This window comes from Podarcis filfolensis (assembly GCF_964270895.1).
Source record: "Podarcis filfolensis genome assembly, chromosome: 2".
NCBI classification, from domain to species: Eukaryota; Metazoa; Chordata; class Lepidosauria; order Squamata; family Lacertidae; genus Podarcis; species Podarcis filfolensis.
The window spans coordinates 18,189,836-18,212,713 of NC_139605.1; the positions used below are offsets into that span (position 1 = coordinate 18,189,836).

The window sequence follows — 22,878 nt, forward strand, 5'->3', positions numbered from 1 at the left end:
CCCAGCTGCCCTTGCGCGGGTCCTGTGCCTCGGGTGGAGGGAGAGGGAGGAGGAGGCGGGCGGCGTTGTGGCATCGTCAGCGCGGCCCTCTCCGGAGCCTCCGGAGCCCCAGCCCCACCCACCGCCCGGCGGCCGGCCGTTGTTTTATGTTAGCGGGCGTCTAGTGAAGGGGAGGAGGAGGAGGTGGGGGGGCGGCGGCGGCGGCGGCCGGTGAACTGGCGGTGGTGCCGAGTGTGTGGGTGGGGCTGGCGCGGCGGCGGCGGCGGGTCCCGCCTCCTCCTCTTTCTCCCTGTGGGGCCACCCAGCGGCAGCGCAGCCCCATGAGCCGCTCGCGGGAAGGGCGTTAACAACCCCGCCGGCCCCGCCTGGCCTCCCCCCGGTTCCCCTCAGCCGAGCGAGCGAGCGAGCGTCGGCCTCCTCCTCCTCCTCCTCCTCCTCCCTCCTCTCGCCTTCCCCTCCCCGCCCTCGGAGCGCCTCCTGTCAGGCCGGCGCGCGCCCTCGCCTCTCTCCGGAGAGCGTAACATCGAGCCGCCGCCAACGCCACCCTCTCCTCTTCCTCCGGGGGCATCACCCAAGGCACGGGAAGCCCGCGACGGGGCTCGAGCGGAGGTACCGCCGCCGGGAGCGCCGCGGCGGAGTCATGAAGATCAAAGATGCCAAGAAGCCGTGTAAGATTTCCCTCTTCCTGCCATCTCCTCCTCCTTCCCTTCTCTTCTCCGGGGCTTGAGCAGGTGTCGGCTCGCTTTTTAAAACGAAAACCCGGGGGTGGTCAAACCCGGAGGGGAAGCGCCACGCCGCTTTGCTTTGCTTGGCGTTGGCTCACACAAAAATAAGCCAGTCGGTGTTGGGTTTTGCATCTGTGGTGTTTTGGTAGCCAGAGGCACATGCTTGGGTTGAGATTTGTAGATGGAGCGGGGAGCCAATGCGGTGAAGTTTGCTTTTCCTTTATTGTTAAGAACTTGACTGGGTTTCAGTGAGTAGTAAGGGATGGCTGTGTCCGCACCTTTTTTACACATTATGCATTTTCTCTGTAGGATACACTTCAGTCTATCAAAATGTGGAAATGATGTGCAGGTTGTCCTGTCTGATACCTGCACACATTTCTGTTTTGTGTTCACGTGGTGTGTGTTTGCTAGGAAACTGCCATCAAATAGTGTTCCAGTGAATTGGGTCTGTATATGATCCTGCTGTCTTTGACCTATGTGCTTTTGTCATACTTTCCCTACAGTAGTCCTCTTTAAAATATGATGTGACGTTCGAACTGCTACATATTTATTTGATACATTTCCCCCCTCTTCTGCCTAAAAAGATGACCAAATATCAATACTCTGCCCTCAGGCCAATGGCCAACAGCCAATTTAAAATGCATGTCACAAAAGTGATTGGCAGGGAAGAGGAAAGAAAGCCAACTCAGGCACTAGTTCCAAAGCTCTGTCAGCTGGAATGGTAAGAGTACAGGAAGAGGTCTCAAGAAAGGCCCTGGAGTGGCCCTGCTTTCATTCTCTCCCTCTGTTGCAGCTTGAGGAAATAGCTGGTGTCAAGTGATGAAAGGATGATATCCCTGCTTCCTTTTCCTCCCTTTTCTACAACCAGTGGCCCTTCATGTAAATTAAGGTTTACATGTTTTCAGTGGAAACAAAAAAATTTTTTCCTTCCAGTAGCACCTTAAAGACCAACTAAGTTTACAGATAGGTAGCCGTGTTGGTCTGCCATAGTCAAAACAAAAAAATTTTTTCCTTCCAGTAGCACCTTAAAGACCAACTAAGTTACAGATTTTTTTCAGATTGTTTTCAGTGGGTGTGTGATTGTGAAAATTGGAAACAGATTTTTTTCATAGATCTTTTTTAATATTGTGAATTATTTTAGTTGCTTAATATATTATTTCATATAGTCCTATAAGGAACTTTAATAATACAAATCTTCTCAGTGGCATCGCAGTAGAAGCTAGGATTAAGTTCCTGTGCAGTTATTAGCACATTCTTGTTTAAGTCATACTGTGACAGACTTTGGGGAGCACTTAAAAAACAACAACAAATAAGCTGTTCAGTCACACGCATGCATTCTTGGAAGTAAGTCCCACTTGTGTTGTTCCTGACATAAGGATACATAGGACTGCAGTCTAACAAGCAATAAATTCTCTTAAAGCCACGCTGGACTTACCAGTAGTTTAACAAAGGAGTGTTTTACCCACCTACCCTTTTTACCTTTTGCCCTGAATGGCATGTGCAGTAGGGCCCCAAGGGTAGGCAATTGGTTCCTTTTAATTTTGATACATGTTTTCTGAGAAACTGCTGTTTTTTAAATAGTGGCATGAGAGAAGTATAAGAAATTACATTTTAGGAACATGTGATTGTTAGCATTTACCAGTGTTTTATAATAATATATAGGAGATAGTCAACTGTAAACACTATCAAAATAAAAGATAGTCTTGCAGACGTGGCATATGCCTCTTGCCCTTTGATCCTGGAAGGAAAATACTGTAGGAGTCTGGAATTTAAACTGAATAACTTAGTAAAATGGGAAATTGTATCCAGTAAACTTAATAGAAGCAGACTCTTTCTAAATAGTTCCAAGAGCTTTCTTATACAAATCTTACTCTTTGGTTTTTTCCTTTGCTAACTGAGCTTATACAATGTTTGTTTCTCAGTTAAATGTCCGGTGTCACATTAATGAATAATAATAAAAAAAGCTCCAAGAAAGTGCCAACTGCCATGGTGACTTTGCACAAAAGGGAGGTTAAATGTTAATTGTCACTCACTCTTTCTGTTGTTCCTTTTGACAATTACTCTACTCATAAAATGCTTTCCAGCAGATTTATAGACCACTGGTAAGCAGCTCATACTTTTGTTCAGGGTTATATGTGAACATAGTTGGGTTTACAAAAAACACTTTCCTGCATTCTGAGTGTTGTAACAAAAGTTGAGGGGGCTGTTGCTCCAAAGTAAGCAACAAAACACACCAAATGTTTAATAGGAACAACAAGAACAATTAATTCAACATTTATAGGAATGCATCTTGAACTTAATTTTATTTCTGTAAGCATACATTTCCTGCCTGACAAATTATTTAAGCACAGGTAAGGTAAAAAGCAAGGGACGTGGGTGGCGCTGTGGGTAAAACCTCAGCGCCTAGGACTTGCCGATCGCATGGTCGGCGGTTCGAATCCCCGCGGCGGGGTGTGCTCCCGTCGTTCAGTCCCAGTGCCTGCCAACCTAGCAGTTCGAAAGCACCTACGGGTGCAAGTAGATAAATAGAGACCGCTTACCAGTGGGAAGGTAAACGGCGTTCCGTGTGCTGCGCTGGCTCACCAGATGCAGCTTGTCACGCTGGCCACGTGACCCGGAAGTGTCTGCGGACAGCGCTGGCTCCCGGCCTATAGAGTGAGATGAGTGCACAACCCTAGGGTCTGGCAAGACTGGCCCGAACGGGCAGGGGTACCTTTACCTTTACCTTAAGGTAAAAAGCACAGGTAAATTTAAGCACAGGTAAGGTGAGACATGGGTGGCACTGTGGGTTAAACCACAGAGCCTAGGGCTTGCCAATCAGAAGGTCGGCGGTTCGAATCCCCGTGACAGGGTGAGCTCCCGTTGCTCGGTCCCTGCTCGGTCCAGAGTGCAAGTAGATAGATACCGCTCCGGCGGGAAGGTAAACGGCGTTTCTGTGCGCTGTTCTGGTTCGCCATAAGTGGCTTAGTCATGCTGGCGACATGACCTGGAAGCTGTACGCCGGCTCCCTCGGCCAATAAAGCGAGATGAGCGCTGCAACCCCAGAGTCGGCCACAACTGGACCTAATGGTCAGGGGTCCCTTTACCCTTAAGGTAAAAAAAAGGAAATGTCAAAGACCCCCGGACAGTTAAGTCCAGTCAAAGGTGACTATGGGTTCAGCGCTCATCTCACTTCAGGCCAAGGGAGCTGGCGTTTGTCAACAGGCAGCTTTCCAAGTCATGTGGCCAGCATGACTAAACCACTTCTGGCGCAACAGAACACCATGACGGAAGCCAGAGCGCACGGAAACGCCGTTTATTTTAATGCAGACGTATACCTGGCAGATAGCTCAATTCTGTACATGTCCCATTTAGTTTAGTGAGTCTTGCTGCCTAATAAGTGTGGTTAGGATTGCCACTCAGGTTATCTAACATCAGGCAGCCATGTCTGAGTTGCCAGTGAAGATTTTACTACATTTCCTGTGACATTTGTCTAAATTCATAATCCATGTCTCAAAAGACTTAACCACTGCTTAGCACTTGCTTGGCTATGCACTTTGCATATGTAGAAATAATCACCTAATGTTACATATGAATTTGTATTCTTCAAATTAAGCCTATTCTCATATTCCTGTGAGCACAGCTGCACGACAGAAATAATTTCTGGTTCCACCAGATTTGCAGGTGCTGCTTTCCATTAGCTGATGTTTTTGCTCACTAAGAAGCAGTGGGTTGTATCTGATGGTGACATTAGGCAGTGTCAGCATTCGATAAAACCCACTGCTCTCTAGTGGCAATATATGCTAAATGTGGCACCTCTTCTGCTTGGGTAGGTCTGGAAACCTGATTTTCAGCAGTTCTCCTACTCGCCCTGAAAACCTCCTTACGTGGGTTGCAGAATACTCCAGAACAATAGGGTAATGGCACAGAGAGCTACCATAAGCAGCAGGGATACTGGCTGTTTCTGATAATGCCGCCCTAGGATGCAACCCATGTGGTTGGTCATTCTCAAGAGTTAGACCCATTGAAAATAATGACCCTCACTAACTTAGGCCCATTCATTTCAATGGTTCTATTCTTGAGTACAATTTAATTGGCTACAACTCATAGGCTTGTATCCAATGTCATACTAAGTAACTATCCCAACAGCACAAGAATTTACACTTGTGCAGGGGGACTTTACCTCTTCTCTGTGCCCCTGCCTTCCCCAGATCTATTCTGGAGCATTGGTGGAACCCGCAGAACAGATGTAAGGGCTGTGTGGGGTGAGGAGAGTGGGAGATGGCTACTTAGTTACAGTGGGTGCAAGCCATTGTCTGTAAACACTGACATGTTGAAATTTCCTTTTTCTGGTTTGCTGCATGCATGCGGCTGTGTTTCATAAAGAATTTTCCAGTGTATGGACTAAACTTCCTGAATTGCTTCATTGATGACAGTGGGGAGAATGCTGAAGAAGACTCGATACCAGTCAACCCTAAATTGAGCGTCATGAGGTCTCGACCCATGATAAATCTAGTACAAAAGTCTTTTGCAAAGAAGAGTTTCATACATTGTTGGCATCTGTAGCGCAACCTTTGTGAGGAAACTGCTACCGCAGCTTCCCCACTGCTGTTCTAAAGAAAATACTTCAAAGAAAACCGCCTTCATGTCTCATAAGACATGCCTTCATGTCTCATAAGCAGCTATTTTATAAAAAGATATTGCCCACCCACAAAACATTAATATGGACTTAATAACTAACCACAAGTAAATGTGAGTGTTCATCTTTATGGCTAAAAATTATAGCTATCTTGTTGTCAGGAACAACCAAGGTTCAAAGATTACTGGATGTCCTTAGTCAATCTTTTATTATCCAGTGCTGAAGAGTTATAAACAAGTTGCTTATGTCCAAGTACCGTATTTTTTGTTCTATAAGACTCACTTTTTCCCTCCTAAAAAGTAAGAGGAAATGTGTGTGCGTCTTATGGAGCGAATGCAGGCTGCGCAGCTATCCCAGAAGCCAGAACAGCAAGAGGGATTGCTGCTTTCACTGCGCAGCGATCCCTCTTGCTGTTCTGGCTTCTGAGATTCAGAATATTTTTTTTCTTGTTTTCCTCCTCCAAAAACTAGGTGCGTCTTGTGGTCTGGTGCGTCTTATAGAGCGAAAAATACGGTACTTTAAGGGAGCAGGGATTGCAGTTTTATAATTGCAAGATGAGGAGGAAGCTTCCTAAAGGGTTTCTGAAAAATCTTCCAAGTGGGAAGTATGTTGAAGTAATGGTTAAGCCTGTACAATATAGGGATATATATTAACATATATATTAAACTGCATATTTACATAACTGTTCTCAGAAGGACAGTTCAATGGGACTTGGAAGTAAGTGTGTGTAGGATTGAAAATAGTAGTTTTTCAGGGACCTATAAATGTTTGGATTGACAGAGCAGCAGATTATTTAACCTTATGGATGCTATTCTTAGAAGTTGTCCCACCCGCACCCCCCGCCAGTCCTTATAAAAATTCACATTTCTGTTTACTACATAGTAGGGTTAAGAGCAAAGTCGTCTTATTTACTTGACTTCTGTTCTGCCTTTCTAAAAAAGAAATCAGCATGATTTACAAACATTTTAACTCACAAAGTAAATCAGTTGTGAAAAGAGTGTTTTTCAAAACCCATCTGGAAAAGTACTTTCCAAGTGGTATAATTCACATTTTAAGAAATCCGTGTTTGGATTGTGATTAGCTTTTCGGTTGTTTGTAGCATGCAGTTGGTTTGTCATTACTGGCTCAAATGTGCTAACAAAAGAGGATACAAAGGAGTGATCTGGTCCACATTTCTTATGATGTCAAGCAGTTTTTGCTAATTGCTTAGAAAGACAGCAGAGAGACTGTTAGGGTGCTGGCAGCGGAGAAGACGTTCATTCTCAATTTTCATATGCATATGATTCTCTAACAAGTAACTTTGTTTCACCACAGCTTTCCCATGGTTTGGTATGGACATTGGGGGAACCCTCGTGAAACTTGCATATTTTGAACCTATCGATATCACTGCAGAAGAAGAGCAGGAAGAAGTTGAAAGCTTGAAAAGTATTCGCAAATATTTGACATCAAACGTAGCCTATGGGTCCACTGGTATTCGGGATGTCCACCTTGAACTCAAGGACTTGATACTTTTTGGGCGAAAGGGAAACTTGCACTTTATCCGATTCCCAACCCATGATCTGCCTACTTTTATTCAAATGGGAAGAAGTAAAAACTTCTCAACGCTGCATACGGTGCTCTGTGCCACTGGCGGTGGTGCCTATAAGTTTGAAGAAGATTTTCGCACAGTAGGTAGTTCTGTTGCATCCTCTGTTACATAATCTGTTCTTGAAGTACATTATACTCTGTGGTGATTAAGTAATAAGTCTCTGAAAGCATTGCCTTTGCTATCGTAGGCAAAGATCTGATGGGTCAGGATACTTCTGAATTGGTACTTTGGACCTGTTTGTGAAAGATCTTTGCATGCATGGCAGTGACAACACGCTGGAAACAATTTTTGTCCTGCCTCTACATCTGCCTTCAAAATAGTCCTTTTTTTTCCTCATAACTGCGTTAATAACGACATTAATTCAGAATCAGTGACTAACAAGCTCTTCTTCCTCTGATGTAGACCAGAAAGTTGTGCTATATCATGGACAAAATTTGAGCACATAGATTTTTAGCCTTTGCACTGTTGACAGTTAGCATTCTTCTCTCGTTTTCCTTTGAGCCCCCAGAACCCAATATTTATATGCAGAGTTGGAAAACAACCAGAAATGTTTTGCATACTTGGGATTTTTTTCAGTCCTGGGTGCATGTAATATGTGGGCCACACATCCTTGCTATGGCTTGTCTATTGTCATGAGTTGCCTACTTCTGTCTGCAGTCATCTAACCCTTTAAGAACAATGACTACCATTTTATAAAAGGATTAATGTCAGTCCTTACGTGGGTAGTTCTGGAATAGCAGGGAAGATTATACTTAAAATAGTGGATGTATGATGACTTCCTTTCCCATCCAGTCTTTTGACAGTGAGTGTAGGTGGAGTTAGCCGAGTCTTAAAGTTTTATTCAAAGTGTTGTCAAAAATGGTCTGCAAGTAGAAATTGAGTGCATGTAGCCTGCAAAAGAGTTGTGTGGGCCTTGCATGTTCTTAATTTGCAATGCTTCATCTGATTTGGATAAAAAAAGCGACAAAAGAGAGAAAAAGAATTTGAGAAGCTAATTTTGAGAAACTGTTTTGAAATATTTGCAGGAAATGAAAACTACTGTTAATATATATGCCAGAAATAGAGAAGCTGATGAAAGTCTAGGAGTTTTGTGGGTTTCTTACTACTTACTGGCTTGATTATTTTGAAAATGCTGGTATAAGTTATCATTCTAAAGACACGATAACTAATTCATCTGCTTGTATAACAACTGTAGTCTTTTAAAACCTGCATCTGAGTGAATTTGACTTAAGCTGATATCATTTTGTGATGAGAAGAAGCCATAATAATGTCTCTTTTGCAATTTTTCAGATTGGAGACCTCCAGCTGCACAAACTGGATGAACTTGACTGCCTTGTCAAAGGCTTGCTGTACATAGATTCTGTCAGTTTTAATGGCCAGGCAGAGTGCTACTATTTTGAAAACGCATCAGAACCTGAAAGATGCCAAAAGATGCCTTTTAACCTGGATGATCCATACCCGTTGCTGGTTGTAAACATTGGTTCAGGAGTCAGTATTTTAGCTGTCCATTCCAGAGACAACTATAAGAGAGTAACTGGAACAAGGTAGAGAATTTAAAGAATGCCAGAACAAGCTATTAAATGAAATGATAAATCTGTGTTCATGGGTCTCTTTCAAATGCATACACATCATTGAAGAAATTGCCATTCGTATTTCTATTTTGCAGTGTGTTTAGCTTTCCTGTCTTAAGAGTTACATTTTCATTTTTTGGTTAACCATCTTCACAAAATAACTTAACATTTTTTATTATATTATAGGCAGCTTGGTAAAAAAAATGGAATATTTTTTAAAAGAAAGGAAGAAAATACCAGGATTTGGGAAGATTTATTCTGTTTTTATTAGGACTATCCAGCTGCTGATGGCTCTTGCTACAGACACAATTACAATAACTTAGTCCTAGTCGACAGGATATTTGTGGTTACCCTAAACACCATTTCAGCTTCCTTGGCTGGGAGAGGCACCTCGAAAGATAAATGCTTGAGTTGGGTTCCATAATAATTGTTTTGGTTTGTGTTGCTGTTCCTGATTTTTTTAATACTGCCCACCAAGAACTTTCATGATATGGTGGGCAACAACTAAAAATGAACAGCTTATTATTGATTGTTCACTAGGAATGTGTTTTGCCTAAGTCCTTATGTAGATTGTAGTCAGTTGAGCTTATTCAATTTATTTCATGAGTTGCACAGGTAAGATGTCTAGAATTAAAATTGTTAATTTTAAATATGCAATTTACAAGCCAATGCGTTTTCTTTCTTTTTTTCACACCAGTCTAGGTGGTGGGACCTTTCTTGGCTTGTGCAGCTTGCTGACTGGATGTGAAAGTTTCGAAGAAGCTCTAGAAATGGCATCTAAAGGGGAAAGTACACATGCCGACAAGCTAGTCCGGGATATTTATGGAGGAGATTATGAACGGTTTGGCTTGCCAGGGTGGGCAGTGGCATCTAGGTAGGTGTTGTAGGAGAATACACAGCACCATTAAAAAAATTGCTGGATTTAAGAGGCCTTTAAAAAGATGGGTTGTTCCAATGTTAGTCATACGCTGAAATCAGCTGACATGACTAACTTACGACCATTGATTTAATTGAGTAGAACTTAATTGGCTACAACCCATTGATTTTTAATTAGAACACCTAATAAGGAATTTAAAAATGTGATTTGTTTACTTAATCTATTTATTTACAGATACATAAGAGGAAACACAAATTGTATCCAACTTAGTATTTGCCACTTGGAGAACAGAGCTTCCCTGCCCCACCTCCAGATTTATTCTGTGCACTGCACACAGTGGTTTAGTTAGCTTAAAGTACTGCCACTTAAATTTTAGCCTACGTACATTGATGCAATGAAACCAATTTAAGACACCCATATGGTGCATGCTTGTAGTGCATGAGCTTCCAAAACATGGCCCATGCCTGCATAATATTAAACTAGGCAGTTGTGTTGGTTTGTACTCTGCAAGTCTTTGTTCTAATTACACACGAGATGTATCCTGTTCAGTAGCTAATCTAAAAGTAAATCTGCCAACCTCAAGCCATCGAAACGGAAAGTGGTGTCTGCTAACACAATGCAGTTGGACTTGGCCTTACCAACCCCAGCTAGAGATCCATGCCCTAAGTGAAAGAAAGACCAGCATAGAAATTGTATTTTTAACAGAAGATTATCTAACATTATGGCATCTCTCGTCTTTCAGTTTCGGGAATATGATCTACAAGGAAAAGCGGGAATCTGTTAGTAAGGAAGACCTGGCTAGAGCTACCCTGGTTACTATCACCAATAATATCGGATCTATAGCACGGATGTGTGCTGTAAATGAGGTAAGCTTTGTTGGGCAGGAACAGCAGAGACTGCAATGCATTGAAAATCCAGATTGGAATAGTGTGAGAACTAACAGGTTCTTTCTCTCACAAATCAGAGGTGGCTGTTCAGGATCTGCCTTTTTCTCTGTTTGGAGATTTAAGTTGATAAGCACTATAAAGTCTTCAGGTCTTTAAACATTTTATTATAAGCTTTTATTTTTATAATAAGACTTAGATATAAAATATGTACCTTACTGAGTTCTTCTTCCTTTTTTTGTGAGAACACACTTCTGTCTTTGCTGCTGTCTGAAACATCCCATCTGTTTCAAACGTGTGGAAATATGGAAGAGCAGTTGCTCATCTGGAATATTGCTTGCTGCCTTCGGCTTCTTTACAGTGCTGCCTTGTTGCATATGGATCAAGCAGCATTGTACAGGGCTATGAAGGCACAAAGTGCAGCTCCTGTCAGAGTAGTGGCTTGGTTCGATTGTATTACACTTGCTTGAATCCAAATAAGAATTTGTTCTTCTCATCTAAAATTAAGAATATAGCGGCATATACAAATCATCCTGTTTAAGTTGCCAATACCTGTTGCTATGGTATACATTAGCTAGCCTGGACCTCGCTTACAACTTGAAATGACTTTGGTTGACCATTGTTCCCTTGCATTTACATAGCTACCATGTTACACTGATAACAATTATATAAAATGCCTAGAAGAGCGACTCTATGATTCTGTGAATTTTATGTGTTCTTCTTTCCCCCATGGATAGCTCAGTTGAGTGTGGTGCCGATAATGCCAGGGTTGCAGATTTGATCCCTGTATGGGACAGGTGCATATTTGGGTTGGACTAGATGATCCTCAGGGTCCCCTTCCAGCTCTGTGATACTATGAAAAATAGATTACAGAGGTACCAGATTGAAAACCAGCTAGATGAGATGTTGAAGGCTTGGGCAAATAAAATGGTCTTTGCTTTGTGCTGGAGGAACATCAGGTTTGGTGTTGCTGAGCCTCCCTGGAAAGGAAAAGTCCACAAGCAAAACTGTATGAAAATCCACCTTTTTCGGTTGCCACTTACCTAACATCAAAAGGTGGGGGAGTAGGTGCTGATGAGCTTAACATTGGATGGGCTTGGGGTCAGAATTCATGTGATATTCAGGTTCCACTTGATCCAGACTTGTACCAGCTGAACACAGTTCCACTTCAGACCACCCTTACTGACAGAAGGTGAGGGGAGGCAACTTTAACTAATTTCCCCCTGCAACCCCTTGCCCCTACTGAAAATATGCAGGGGGTTGGTCTTCCAGAAAGGGGGTCTGCAGGAGCGGGGAAGGCGAATTAGTGAATGTAGCCTTTCCCCCAGCAGGATCTATACCAGGGGTCACCAGCCTACGGCCCGGGGGCCAGATAAGGCCCAAGGGACTCGTTTATCCCGCCCGCAGCAACCCCCGCCGCCACCCACTCTTACCGTCACAGGGACCCACTTCCAGGTCTGAGGAGCACCTGAAATAGCTTGTACGCATGCGCACAGGCCTCCTCCGACCAGATGTGCACCGGAAATAGCATTTGCGCATGGGCACACGCTCCCCCGCCCTCCAGCCCAACGCGCAATCATCGCTCGAGACACCAGCCCAAGGCAAGGAAAGCTTGGAGACCCCTGATCTATACATTCACAGGAGATATCGGGCCCCAACTTTCTGGCAATTTACGCAATGCTTAATGCATGCATTATGGGTTTTTGAAGTGCACATAACTTTGCAAACTGTCCAGGATTTAAATGTGGTTAAAGTATCTAAATGTTACCTAAATGTTAGTTATACAATTTTTTTATTCTTAGTTGACTCCACGAGCATTTTCACACTTAACTGGGAATAAGCCCCAGTGGGACTTACTCATGAATTCATGCATAGAATTCATTCATACATAGGATTGTGCTGCTAATCATTCTTGCATCCCAGTGAAAACTTGTATTGCTTTTGATTATATCCCACTGAGGAAACTCTTGTTGTTGTTTTTCTTTAGAAGATAAACCGTGTTGTCTTTGTTGGTAACTTTTTACGTGTGAATACGTTGTCGATGAAGCTTTTGGCATATGCACTGGATTACTGGTCCAAAGGCCAGTTGAAAGCTTTGTTCCTAGAACATGAGGTATGTATGACCACAGCTATGGAATGTAGAGCTAGACAACCTTTATCTTCCAGTACAAATGCCATAATTTAAAATTTATTTGTAATGGTTTTCTTCACCCGTGATTTGGAAGATGTGTAGCTCTAGAAAGGTGTGGGTTTTTTTGCACCTGAGCTGTTGGGATGGTAAGTGAGATTGTATGCCATGAACCGTTTCGGGGAAGCGGGATTACATTTTAAAGAAAAATACTGTTCCTGCATAGGACAGACGGTTGCATCCGTGGGTTTTTCTTTGAATTTCTCCATTCACTTTTATGTTTTGGTTAATGAACTGAATGCGCATAATGGGTGCAATCCAGCCAAAGTTGAGTACTTTAAAGCATGACTGGTGTCAATGGGAGAGCTTGAAATCTCTTCCATTGACATTACTGGTGCTTAAAAATGATTTGCTGGATTGTCCTCCAAGTATTTCAGTTACCTGGGATAAACAAACAAGTACCTTAATGAAAGTTCTGGGATAGTAAATGGCATGGTTGTACCTACATGTGTCAATCTTTCAGAAATAATAAATCATGGATTGCTGTCTTACTTGTCAGGTACCGTAGGAGTGCTTGACAGTCACGAGTTAGTGCCTTTGCAGCTCAGATACTGCATTTTCGGTCAATTCCTCTCTCCTCACTAGAGCTTCAAAATTAGCAGTTGTCAGGCTCCCTCTTTGCCACAATAATTACCACCAGTCTCTCAGACAAAGCTCTCCCCATGACTTATTTGCCCATGCACGATTTGCTCCAAAACTACAGTGGAGAGTAGGGAGGTTTAGGCAATTTTGAGAAGGCTGTCTGATCCAGCTCAATGCAGTGCTATAGAAAGTATGCTCAATAGTATGTTTCCCTCCTTTTTAGCCTTTGTTCCTCACTCTTTAAGTTGCAGGGAGGTAAACAATATGCTGTGCACACGCCCCACAATTGTATCTTGTGTGCAGAGCTGAGAAGGTTGTTCATGTGGCGATGTTCCAGCTGCCATTCACAGGCTGGGAAAAACATAGGTGGGGTCAGTGCAAAGGCTTGTTTAGAAGTTAGTTTATCCAGAGTATTGTCAATAGATTGACTATACTGTGGATATATTTCTCCTTCCTAATTTGTCCAGGTATCCATTAGGAAAAGGCAAGAGTTTTTTGTCATGTACTTCTGCCTGTTTTGAAAAAGGCCAACTTTAATGTGGTAGTCAAAACTTGAATTGTGAAAAATCTTCTTTTAAATACAGGGATACTTTGGAGCAGTTGGTGCCCTCCTTGGATTGCCAAATTTCAGCTGAAGTGCAAAGCATCACAAAACTGAATTATTTCCTACCTTTCTGGCATTATTACAACACTGTTTTATATCAACTGGAACCAAAGGGCCGCTGTCTTGCTATAAATGTCTTTAATTGTAAGAATGATGAACTGTCTCACTGAGACAGAGTTTGAAGCCTAGGTATTTCTTTCAGAAGCACCTGGTGATTTCCTTGTGTAAGGCAACCTCTAACACACGTTGAGAGTTCAGTATGCACTACAGCCTCTGAGAAATGAGCCTAGAAATCAGAATTGGAATATTATTCTTAGTTTAGCTGTCCGAATCCTGCAGCGCTGATCAAATTTTGCTCCAAAAACCCCCCTCCAGGCTATTAGCTTGCATCTAGTTGTGTCAGTCTTATAGCCTTGTGCTGAATGTTAATTTCCCATTGGGTCAAAAGAAATTGACCCAGGGCCACAACCAAGTGCCATCTGCTAAAAATGAAGTTCTTTGATGCAAAGAGTTTTTTTCCATCAGTGCAGAGAGATTACAGTGTGTTCAGACTTCCAGTATTAAGGTTTCGAGAAAATAAAAATGAAAATATCAGCAAAGACTTTGTACAATTGATTTAAGGTGAGTTAAACAACTAAATACACTTGTGTTTGGCTACCAACTGTATGGTCAGATTTTGTTAAGCTTTGCAGTATCCGAGTTCATTTGGTGGTTAAATGATAGCTGCCTGTGCTGGACGTTCTTCCACGTAGGATTTTCAATCAAACATTAAAGGGCTTCAGAAAATGGCCAATAGAAAAAGTCCATAGTTCAAAACCACCAAACTTTATTAAAAACTTGGCAGCTGATGTGACTGAGATCAAAGTAGCGATAGCATTTCAGTTCTTACATTGACAGTTCTGGTGGGATGGCTTTTGTGCAATTCCTCCGTTTATATAAAAACACTGAAAAATTAACCCAGATGTCAATTTAGGGCAAGTATTAAGGCAGCTTTAGAGGTTGTACTGCACAAACTCAAAAGGTCCAGTGTTCATTGTACTCCTGATAAACCGTTCCAGATACTGCAACAGTGTGGCCTTGAAATAAACTCAACATACTGGGGCTACTCCTGTATTTTCACTGTCTGCTGTTTTCAGACTTGATTGTAAAAGTTTACAATAGTGGCATATTTGTAGATTGCTGCAGCAAAGCCTACCATAAGACCTCAGAAGAAGAAGAAATCATCTCAGACAAGAAAATTTCTATGCAGAGAAATACATAATTGTATCTCGAGGAATATGCAGATATCCAATCCATGAATGAAGTTTTCTAGATGGAAATTTATCACTCCTACTAGAGCTCAAGCTTAGTGCTTGATTTACTTGATCAAGTTGATATTATTTGGGCACATCAATCCTTTATACAGCAATATCCATATGGAAAATGTATCTCTAGATATCTAGTGTGCATGGCTTTTCAATTTTTAAAATTCAATTCCATTTAACTACATTTCTGCGCTCATTGTCAGTAATTAGTGTTGATGTTGCTTGTGTTGACCTAAAACTGATTTCCTACGACTTAAAAATTGGTGATCTCTAGAGCACGCAGCAGTGTCCAGAGATACATATTTTGTTGGTCTCATTCTGGACAGAAAATACAGGCCGAGCCAAGTTTTTTGTTAAAGAGATGTTGTACTTGACTGTTGTGACCCCATCTTTTTTAAAAAGAAAAGTATAACAAATAATTCACAAATGGTTACATGGCAGTAACGCTTTGCCTTTAAAAGCTTATATATTTTGGCCTCATGTCTTAACCTAAGTGTTTCAGTTAAAGCGTATGCTCTCGGTTGCAATTTATATTTTTTAGTACATATCCTGGACACTAAGAAAATCATCTAAAGTATCTCTTGCTCTGTAGTGAGTGCCATTCAGAACTGAAGATGACTGAAACAACTGGACAACTCTTCCATTTTAGTTCCTAGGCAAGTGCATTACAAGAGTTTTGCTCTAGAAGCAAGCAGGTTTGACATGTGGTACATTAAATCGGAGTTTAAGACAAAGTCTGGTTTAGTGTTCCCATGGTGCTGCTCTTCTCCTGCTTCCATGCCATGGATGAATGAGCCAGAGTCTGGTGTGTCGCGTCCATCAAACTTTGGGTTCATGGTTTGTTTCCTCCACACTGCTTATGGTTTGTTTTAGAGGAAACAAACCCACGAGCCTTAGTTCAAATGCCCCAACTAGCTTGTTTTGTCTACTGTATAGAAGCAGGGGAGGAGTGCTGTGGAAATGTCTGAGGAGTGTGCCACCAGCACACTGCTCATTTATATAAAAGCAAAAGTTTCTAATAAACTATGGCTTAGTGAAACAGCTCGGTATATCCCACTACAGGAAAACCATAGGTTTGAGAGAAACCCTGTAAATAAAAGCATCAGTTTCTGTGCCACACAAGTCTGCATTGATTACATTAAAGCAAAACACTTTCCCTGACTTTTTAGATTTGTAGGAATAGAAGCTTCCAGTGTTTTGACTGTATGTCCTGGAAATGTTATAAATCCCCATCATTAATACATGGTTCATGTTGCTAAAATGGTCTCATTTAGCACAAAATGAAAAGACTGACCTCTTTTAGCGTTAGCACTTAATACATAGGACTGCTAAAAACTTTCTGGGGAGATAGAAAAATTGCTGGTTAGGTAAAGCTAGAGGTTATTTCCTTATTTCTTTTAAGGAAAGGAAGGGGGTTCTGAATGTTTTGGCTCTTAAGTTTAGTTTTAAGTGTGCCTTAATGTATCTCTCGAGTTTCAACAAATTGGACAATAATATTTCTGGTTTTGGATATTATCTGTGGTCCTCTTAACATGGAATGGTGCCAATTCTACAATTGGCCCCTGTCAATCAAATGAAAAACTGTAAAGCCAGGTGGGCCACTGGGTAGCTAGACCTTTTTTACTTATTTTTCTCACTGTACCTTCTCAATCATGTAATCCTTAGTGCTCTTTGGGGTGCAGTGCGATATGTAGCCCTGGGTGCAATATAATACTAAAATAAGAGAACTTCATCCTGTTCAGAAGGCAACAATCTCTTAACAAGCCAAATCATTTTCAAGTTCAGTGATAGTACAATGCAATATCCATTCCATGAAGATATTCTGTAGCATTTTTCTTCCCCAACCATTAAACTTGGTAATTAATTGGCCATGGGGAGGATTCGTTCAACTAATGAATCTCATCAACAGAACTCCTGCGCATGGGCTTTTGCTTGTGCAACAGGGCTTTCCCTACCCCCAAAAATGGTGCTGTGGGTGATCAGGAGAACCCCAGGAACGGCCTGGGTGGGTCATTCTGTATAGTAAGCCGAAATGGCATAATGCGTTCCACCCCATATATTTTCCATTCCTTACGTGTATTTCCATGGACATTTTTAAAGCACCATTCCACTAAACCCACGAGAGAAGTATAAGGACCAGATCGCCTTTCTCCTTGCTTGCCATTTGTGTTCTGCTTTGCGGTAGCTAATAAGCTACATGAATCTATTGGAAGGTAGGGAACCCATCGACCTCCAGATGTTGGACTACTCCCATCATCCCTGACCATTGGCCATGCTGGCTGGGACAGATAGGATTTCAGAGTCCCAACAATATCTGGCAGGCCACAGGTTCCCCAGCCCTGCGCTGTCTCTGTGCCATTGAAGTTGATTGTCTGCAACCCTGCTGGATGTCACTGATCAAGCAGATTAAGGCTAATAATGCGTTCATCCTTCTAATTGTACTGCTGCTTAAATCATGTAAGAGTAAATCTTGATTTGTTACTATTTCCAAATGCTGTGGACATTGTACCTTTCTTTCAGCATGCGGGGAATTCAGGCAACCATTACTGCCAACATCCATTGAAATGACAAAACCTTAAGTATTTGACCGACGGCATGTGTGAATCCTAGCTACACCACTGAGCCAGTGTTCCTTAAATTCTTTGAGATATTCCTCTGGGCTGCCTCATGGATTGCTGCTGAAAATAGGGATTAAGGATTTAGCACAAGGGTAGGCAAACTAAGGCCTGGGGGGCGGATGCGGCCCTATCGCCTTCTCAATCCAGCCCATGGACGGTCCGAGAATCAGCATGTTTTTACATGAATAGAATGTGTCCTTTTATTTAAAATGCATCTCTGGGTTATTTGAGGGGCATAGGAATTCGTTCATTTCCCCCCCCCCCAAAAAAAATAGTCCGGCCCACCACATGGTCTGAGGGACGGTGCACCGGCCCACGACTGAAAAAGGTTGCTGACCCCTGATTTAGCATATTTAGTCCTCTAATGTGAAGTGGGTGCACATATCCTGGCACCAGTTGTGCACAGCATGGTGGAGATATGATGGGGCCGGGGAGAAGGTCGTCACCTTGCCCATTACAGAATTAAAAGAAGCTACGTGCTAAATTTTTAGATGTCTGCTACTTTAATGTGTGAAGCAGCCCTTAAAAGAGGTTTTGAATATTTTTCAAGTGCTTGTACTGAGATTAAAATTTCTGTTGCTTAAGGATTCAAACATGGCTCATTTAACCTTCCAAATATTCATGCATTCATGCTCTGTAAATAGTGCACATATCAATAAAACTGAACTGAATGCGTTTAGGTTAAGTAAAAAATAATAATATAAATTTAGTGGTAGGTCAAAATGTATTTCTAATTGAGCCTTTCTACTGATAGGCCATGTTTGGCTGTTGGTTATAATTTCCAAAAGAGGATTCAGGGGTTGTGAACCTTAACGCACTGTGCCATTAAAAAGGGACGCTCCTTTTCATTATAATTCAAATGAAGTACAGTATAATAAACCTTAACCTTGCTGAGTTAAGACCATAAAACTTGGGAGATAAGAGAGCTGAAGATCAGATTGCTTACCTGTGCTAAATGGAAAGGTTGGAAAAAGCAGCGCAGGATTGAGGAGGCAGGTGAAAAACAAGATGCCTTAATTGAGAGGTGATAATCCACTTAAATTTTATTTGTACTATCATGCCTAGAATGCAGTGACTTGAGGTTTCCCAATTCCAAAAAGCAATGGCCATATTCCGAACTTTGGTAAAAATTAGAAAGACATCTGCAGCAAACATTTCCCTTGGCCAACTTAACAATAGTTCTCTCCCTCCCACACCCCAGAAAGATGTTTTGAGATATGGCAAATGGTCAGGAAAATTGTGAGCATTCATTTGACTCTGAAGTTCGTGCAACTGATCAGCGTTCAAAAAGTTTGCCAAGTGTACATTGGACCACAAATCCTAACTCTGCACAGGTCTCAAAGGTGCTCCATCTTTGAAGAGCACCTTTTTGTGCAGGAAATGGCAACATGAAAATAAGTTCAAAATGGGTGCTTTTGGTATGCAGCACTGTAAAAAATAACGGGTCTCATGCCGTAGGAAGGTTTAGGCCAGGCTTCCTCAAACATGGCTCTCCGGATGTTTTTCGAGACAATAATTCCCATCATCCCTGACCACTGGTCCTGCTAGCTAGGGATCATGGGAGTTGTAGGCCAAAAACCTGGAGGGCCGAGTTTGAGGAAGCCTGGTTTAGTGTTTAGTGTTAGTCATTTAGTGTTCCTTGTCCTGTTCACTGTGATGGATAAAGTAGATTGATGGTACTTTAACCCATCGCTGCTTTGTTTTGATAGCAAATAATGAGCTACTTCAGTTTGGGGGCAAAATGCTAAACTCATGCCTTGTGAAAGAGTTAGAAGTAAGCTGTGGGCTTTTAAATTTCCCCCCTCCCCATTACCTCTCCGGCTCAAACATCAAAATCACCCACTTTCTGTTTTAAACTGATCTTAAATCTTTTGTGTCTCGGAATCAACCAGGGCGGAGAGAGTATTTCTGGTTAATTTAATCAATGGTTTGTTGACACACTGGGATCCTAAACCATGGTTTGATGTTGGGCTTGTTTCAATAAACCATACTTCAAAACTCTTCATTCCCTTCCCAGGATGAACTGGCTAATTTGCAGTTGTGCCTGGAGGTCAGGGAAAGGGAGTGTAAACCCAGTACTCCTCTTTGAAGTAGCACTAAGCCACAGATGGCTGACCTTTGACCTGCTGGAGCAGTGTGGCCAATGGTTAGGGAATGATGGGAGTTGTAGTTCAGCATCTGGAGTAGCCACAGGTTACGCTCCTCTATACTAAACCATTGTTCAGTACTACATTGGAAACAGGTCATGATGATGTTCCTTCATGAGTGGCTAGATGGTGGATCAAAGAAATGGTTTTTACAATCAGAGTTTCAAGTTTGATAACTACTTTCCAGGCGGACAATTTATCAAAGTGTAATTATGTCTCCTGGACTAAACTCTCTTATAACTGGTCAACAGTTCATTAAAGCTGAGAGTACGTCATGAAATTTGCTTTTTATAAAACAGGCTACAATTAATATATGCTTTACAGAATATGTCACTTTGTTTTCAAAATTTCAATAAGCTGTTCCTAAGTTTGTGTGTTGATCGTCATAGCAATGTCCATTCAAATAATGTTATTTGATCTACATAGATCAAATGGCTGCATCTATTACTGTTTTTATTGTGAACACATTCCTAAAAAAAATAAAATCCAATGTATTATGGGTAAAGTTCCTCCACAAGACGCTGACAAATAAATGTGGACAGAATTTCTTCTGTAATTGCAACAAATTTAACTATTATCTTTGGCTTTGGTTGTTAATACATTTCAAGCAATAGTTTCGGGTAACTGTACAGCTTGTTAGCTTAAGGTTCAATCATTACAAAAGGATTTTTTAAAGTTTTGTAGGTGGGGAAGTTTTAATATACAGTACATATTAATATTCGCATTAATGGGAAATAGGGAATATTTCGTATTTTCCCACGTAATGGCAAAGTTGGCATTTTAACTCTGGTTTTGAATAGTCTAAAAGACCAAATTGTAATTGAAAAATACTTTTTGATTCCATTGCAGGCTCACATTCTGCCAGCTTACTGTGCATATAACACTTAACCATAACAGCCGTTTTCAAATAAGTTGCCTTACTTTGTTGCAGTGAATTTATTGTCTTTTTCTCTTGTTTACTGTTCTGACAATGATGTAAAAAATGTATGTCTTGCAAATGTTTCATTCATAGTTGCTAAATTATTTAACACGTCTCTTGTAAATTGTTTTTTTTAATTTATTTTCATCATGGACGCTCTTCTGTGTCATTTTCATGCCACGATGGAAGCCTATACCGTAATCATTCCCATCGCCACTGTATAAAAATCCTCTGCTGCTTGCATGAGTAAATGTGAAAATTTAATTTTGTTGTTTGATGGGCACTTTTCATTTCCCCTTGTTCTACTACTGTTCTGTATGAATGAACAGAACTTTTACTTTTTTTTCTAAATAAATACCAATGGTTGATTCTCTTCCCCCATACTTTTTAATTCCATGTACCCTTGCAAGCTGTCTTAATAAAGGGGTGAGAAACCTGTCTTGGATGCCTTTTTTATTTTATTAAATGCTGCTGAATTTCTGCATGGAAGATCCTACACTCATAACCGTATTCCTGTTAGTGGGTACATATCTCAGGAACTCACTGCATACTGCTTGGAAGGCTGTGGCTGATAGTTTTATCTTGGTTCAAGCCACACATTGAGATTCAGCCACATAAATGCCTTGGTTGAAGCAAGCAGGGCCTGATTATTAAAGAGCAGAACTGCATCTCCCAGAATTCTTTGTGGGAAGCCACCAGCTTTAAATGTAGTTAAACGTAAGGGTGTGGATGTGGCTTTAGGCTCCTCTTGCAACAAGTGATCTGGTCCTGGGTTGTAAGGAACGCCTCATGAAAAGCTGAAGAAGTGAAAATACACCGGCAGAAAAATTAGCATAGTTTTAATTTTATCCATAAATAAGAACATTAAACATTATCTTCCGTATGCTACATGGCATTGCTGTGCTTAAGCTCAATACAAATGTAAACGTATTATTAAAAAAATATTTCAAATGATAATAGCTCTAGGTAACACATTAGACAGTGTAGAAAATACATCTCAATATTTTAATAGTGCTTTAAACATTCTCGTTAGAAGAAAGTGCAAATGACGGTATTGCTATTCGGTACATATGTCAACCCAGTGTCAAATTCATTAAAATAAAAAATCACAGCAAGTTAAGAAATTTATCCACAGCTACCTTGCCCAGGGTGAAAACTATTAGTAACTGAGCTTAAGGCTGCAATCGTATTCTTTATTTACTTAGAAGCAACGCCCATTCACTCAATAGGACTTACTTCTGGGTAGACAAATACAAGATTGCACAGCAAGTATTTCTATTACATCGTAACATTGTTCAAGTACTATGAAAAGCTGTTTTTTCTATCACTGAAATACACATATATCCTTTAAACATGCCATAAACTAACTTAAGAGTAAAAAAAAAAAGTATACATTTTCCAAATGAGAAGTGTTTTGTGCAAAACAACCCTTTTGGAGCAAACATATTTTTTCACAACATTTACAAGGGATGGGATTCTGCTCTCGTTACCTCAGAAGAGCACAATGGGACTTGCTTCTCTGTAAAATGGCTATAAAACTACAGCTTTGGCATTGCTGGCAAAGCAGGTTAGTAGCTTATTTCAGCAATCCATTCAAATCCATTTGATGTTAACATTAGTATGGAACACACTATATTTTAGCTATTGCTCCCAGCTGTAAGGTTGATAAAAGCTGGTGAGGCAAGAGGCACATTTTACCTACCACCTACTGAAGGAGAGGCTCCTCAAATCAATTTAAAGTTCAGCTCCACAGACTGCCTTACTTTTCATTTAGTAAAAACCTTTATTTAATTCAGGGGTGGGGAACCTGGCCTTCCAGATGATGTTGGGACTACAACTCCCATACAACTCCCTTGGGCTATGCTGGCTGGGCTGGGGCTGATAACAGTCATCCAACAACAGACGTTCCCCAGCCCTGTTATTAAAAAAAAACAGACTTTTAAAGTAAAAAGAACAAGATTAAAACCCCCTTTTTATTTCACCGTCCACTCAAAATTAGATGACAGAATTTGAGGACAGTTGCAAAAGAATCCTAGTGTACACACAAAAATGTAAACTGATTATTTTACATAAACCTTATCTATTTTACATCTCGTAACTATTTTATATATGCTTCAAGACATCACTGCTCATAATATTATACAGTTGTACCACGTAATGTCACAGGTTAACATTAAGAGAGATCTACAATCAAAATCTATTGCAGGTAATTATCACACCAGTCCTCCTCGTTTAGAAAAATAAAGAGTGCCT

General features: G+C 41.2%; 1 protein-coding gene across 3 annotated transcripts; it reads left to right on the plus strand.

Annotated features, from left to right (window-relative positions):
- The first annotated feature begins 22 nt into the window (after positions 1–22).
- LOC310757049 (pantothenate kinase 3) lies at positions 23–21,063 on the plus strand. Of its 3 annotated transcripts, none has more exons than XR_014545027.1 (8): positions 23–668; positions 6,658–7,010; positions 8,222–8,475; positions 9,200–9,376; positions 10,122–10,245; positions 12,251–12,376; positions 13,618–19,021; positions 19,162–21,063. XR_014545027.1 is itself a non-coding variant. In XM_083602158.1 (7 exons), exons 1-7 carry the CDS (start codon positions 641–643, stop codon positions 13,666–13,668), a joined length of 1,113 nt encoding a protein of 370 aa, XP_083458284.1. In that variant the 5' UTR covers positions 23–640; the 3' UTR covers positions 13,669–21,063. The 3 variants fall into 3 exon arrangements, 1 of the variants encoding a protein (XP_083458284.1); XR_014545028.1 differs by having other exon boundaries at positions 13,618–19,013; positions 19,145–21,063; XM_083602158.1 differs by having other exon boundaries at positions 13,618–21,063.
- The last annotated feature ends 1,815 nt before the right edge of the window (positions 21,064–22,878 follow it).

What these genes read in the sequence shown, in the direction of transcription:
- LOC310757049 (XM_083602158.1), top strand. Translation starts at nt 641, where the DNA reads ATGAAGATCAAAGATGCCAAGAAGCCGT. An exon ending in TTGAAGAAGATTTTCGCACA is followed by an intron (nt 7,011 to 8,221) that starts GTAGGTAGTTCT and finishes GCAATTTTTCAG; the next exon opens with ATTGGAGACCTCCAGCTGCA. An exon ending in CTTTGTTCCTAGAACATGAG is followed by an intron (nt 12,377 to 13,617) that starts GTATGTATGACC and finishes TTTTAAATACAG; the next exon opens with GGATACTTTGGAGCAGTTGG.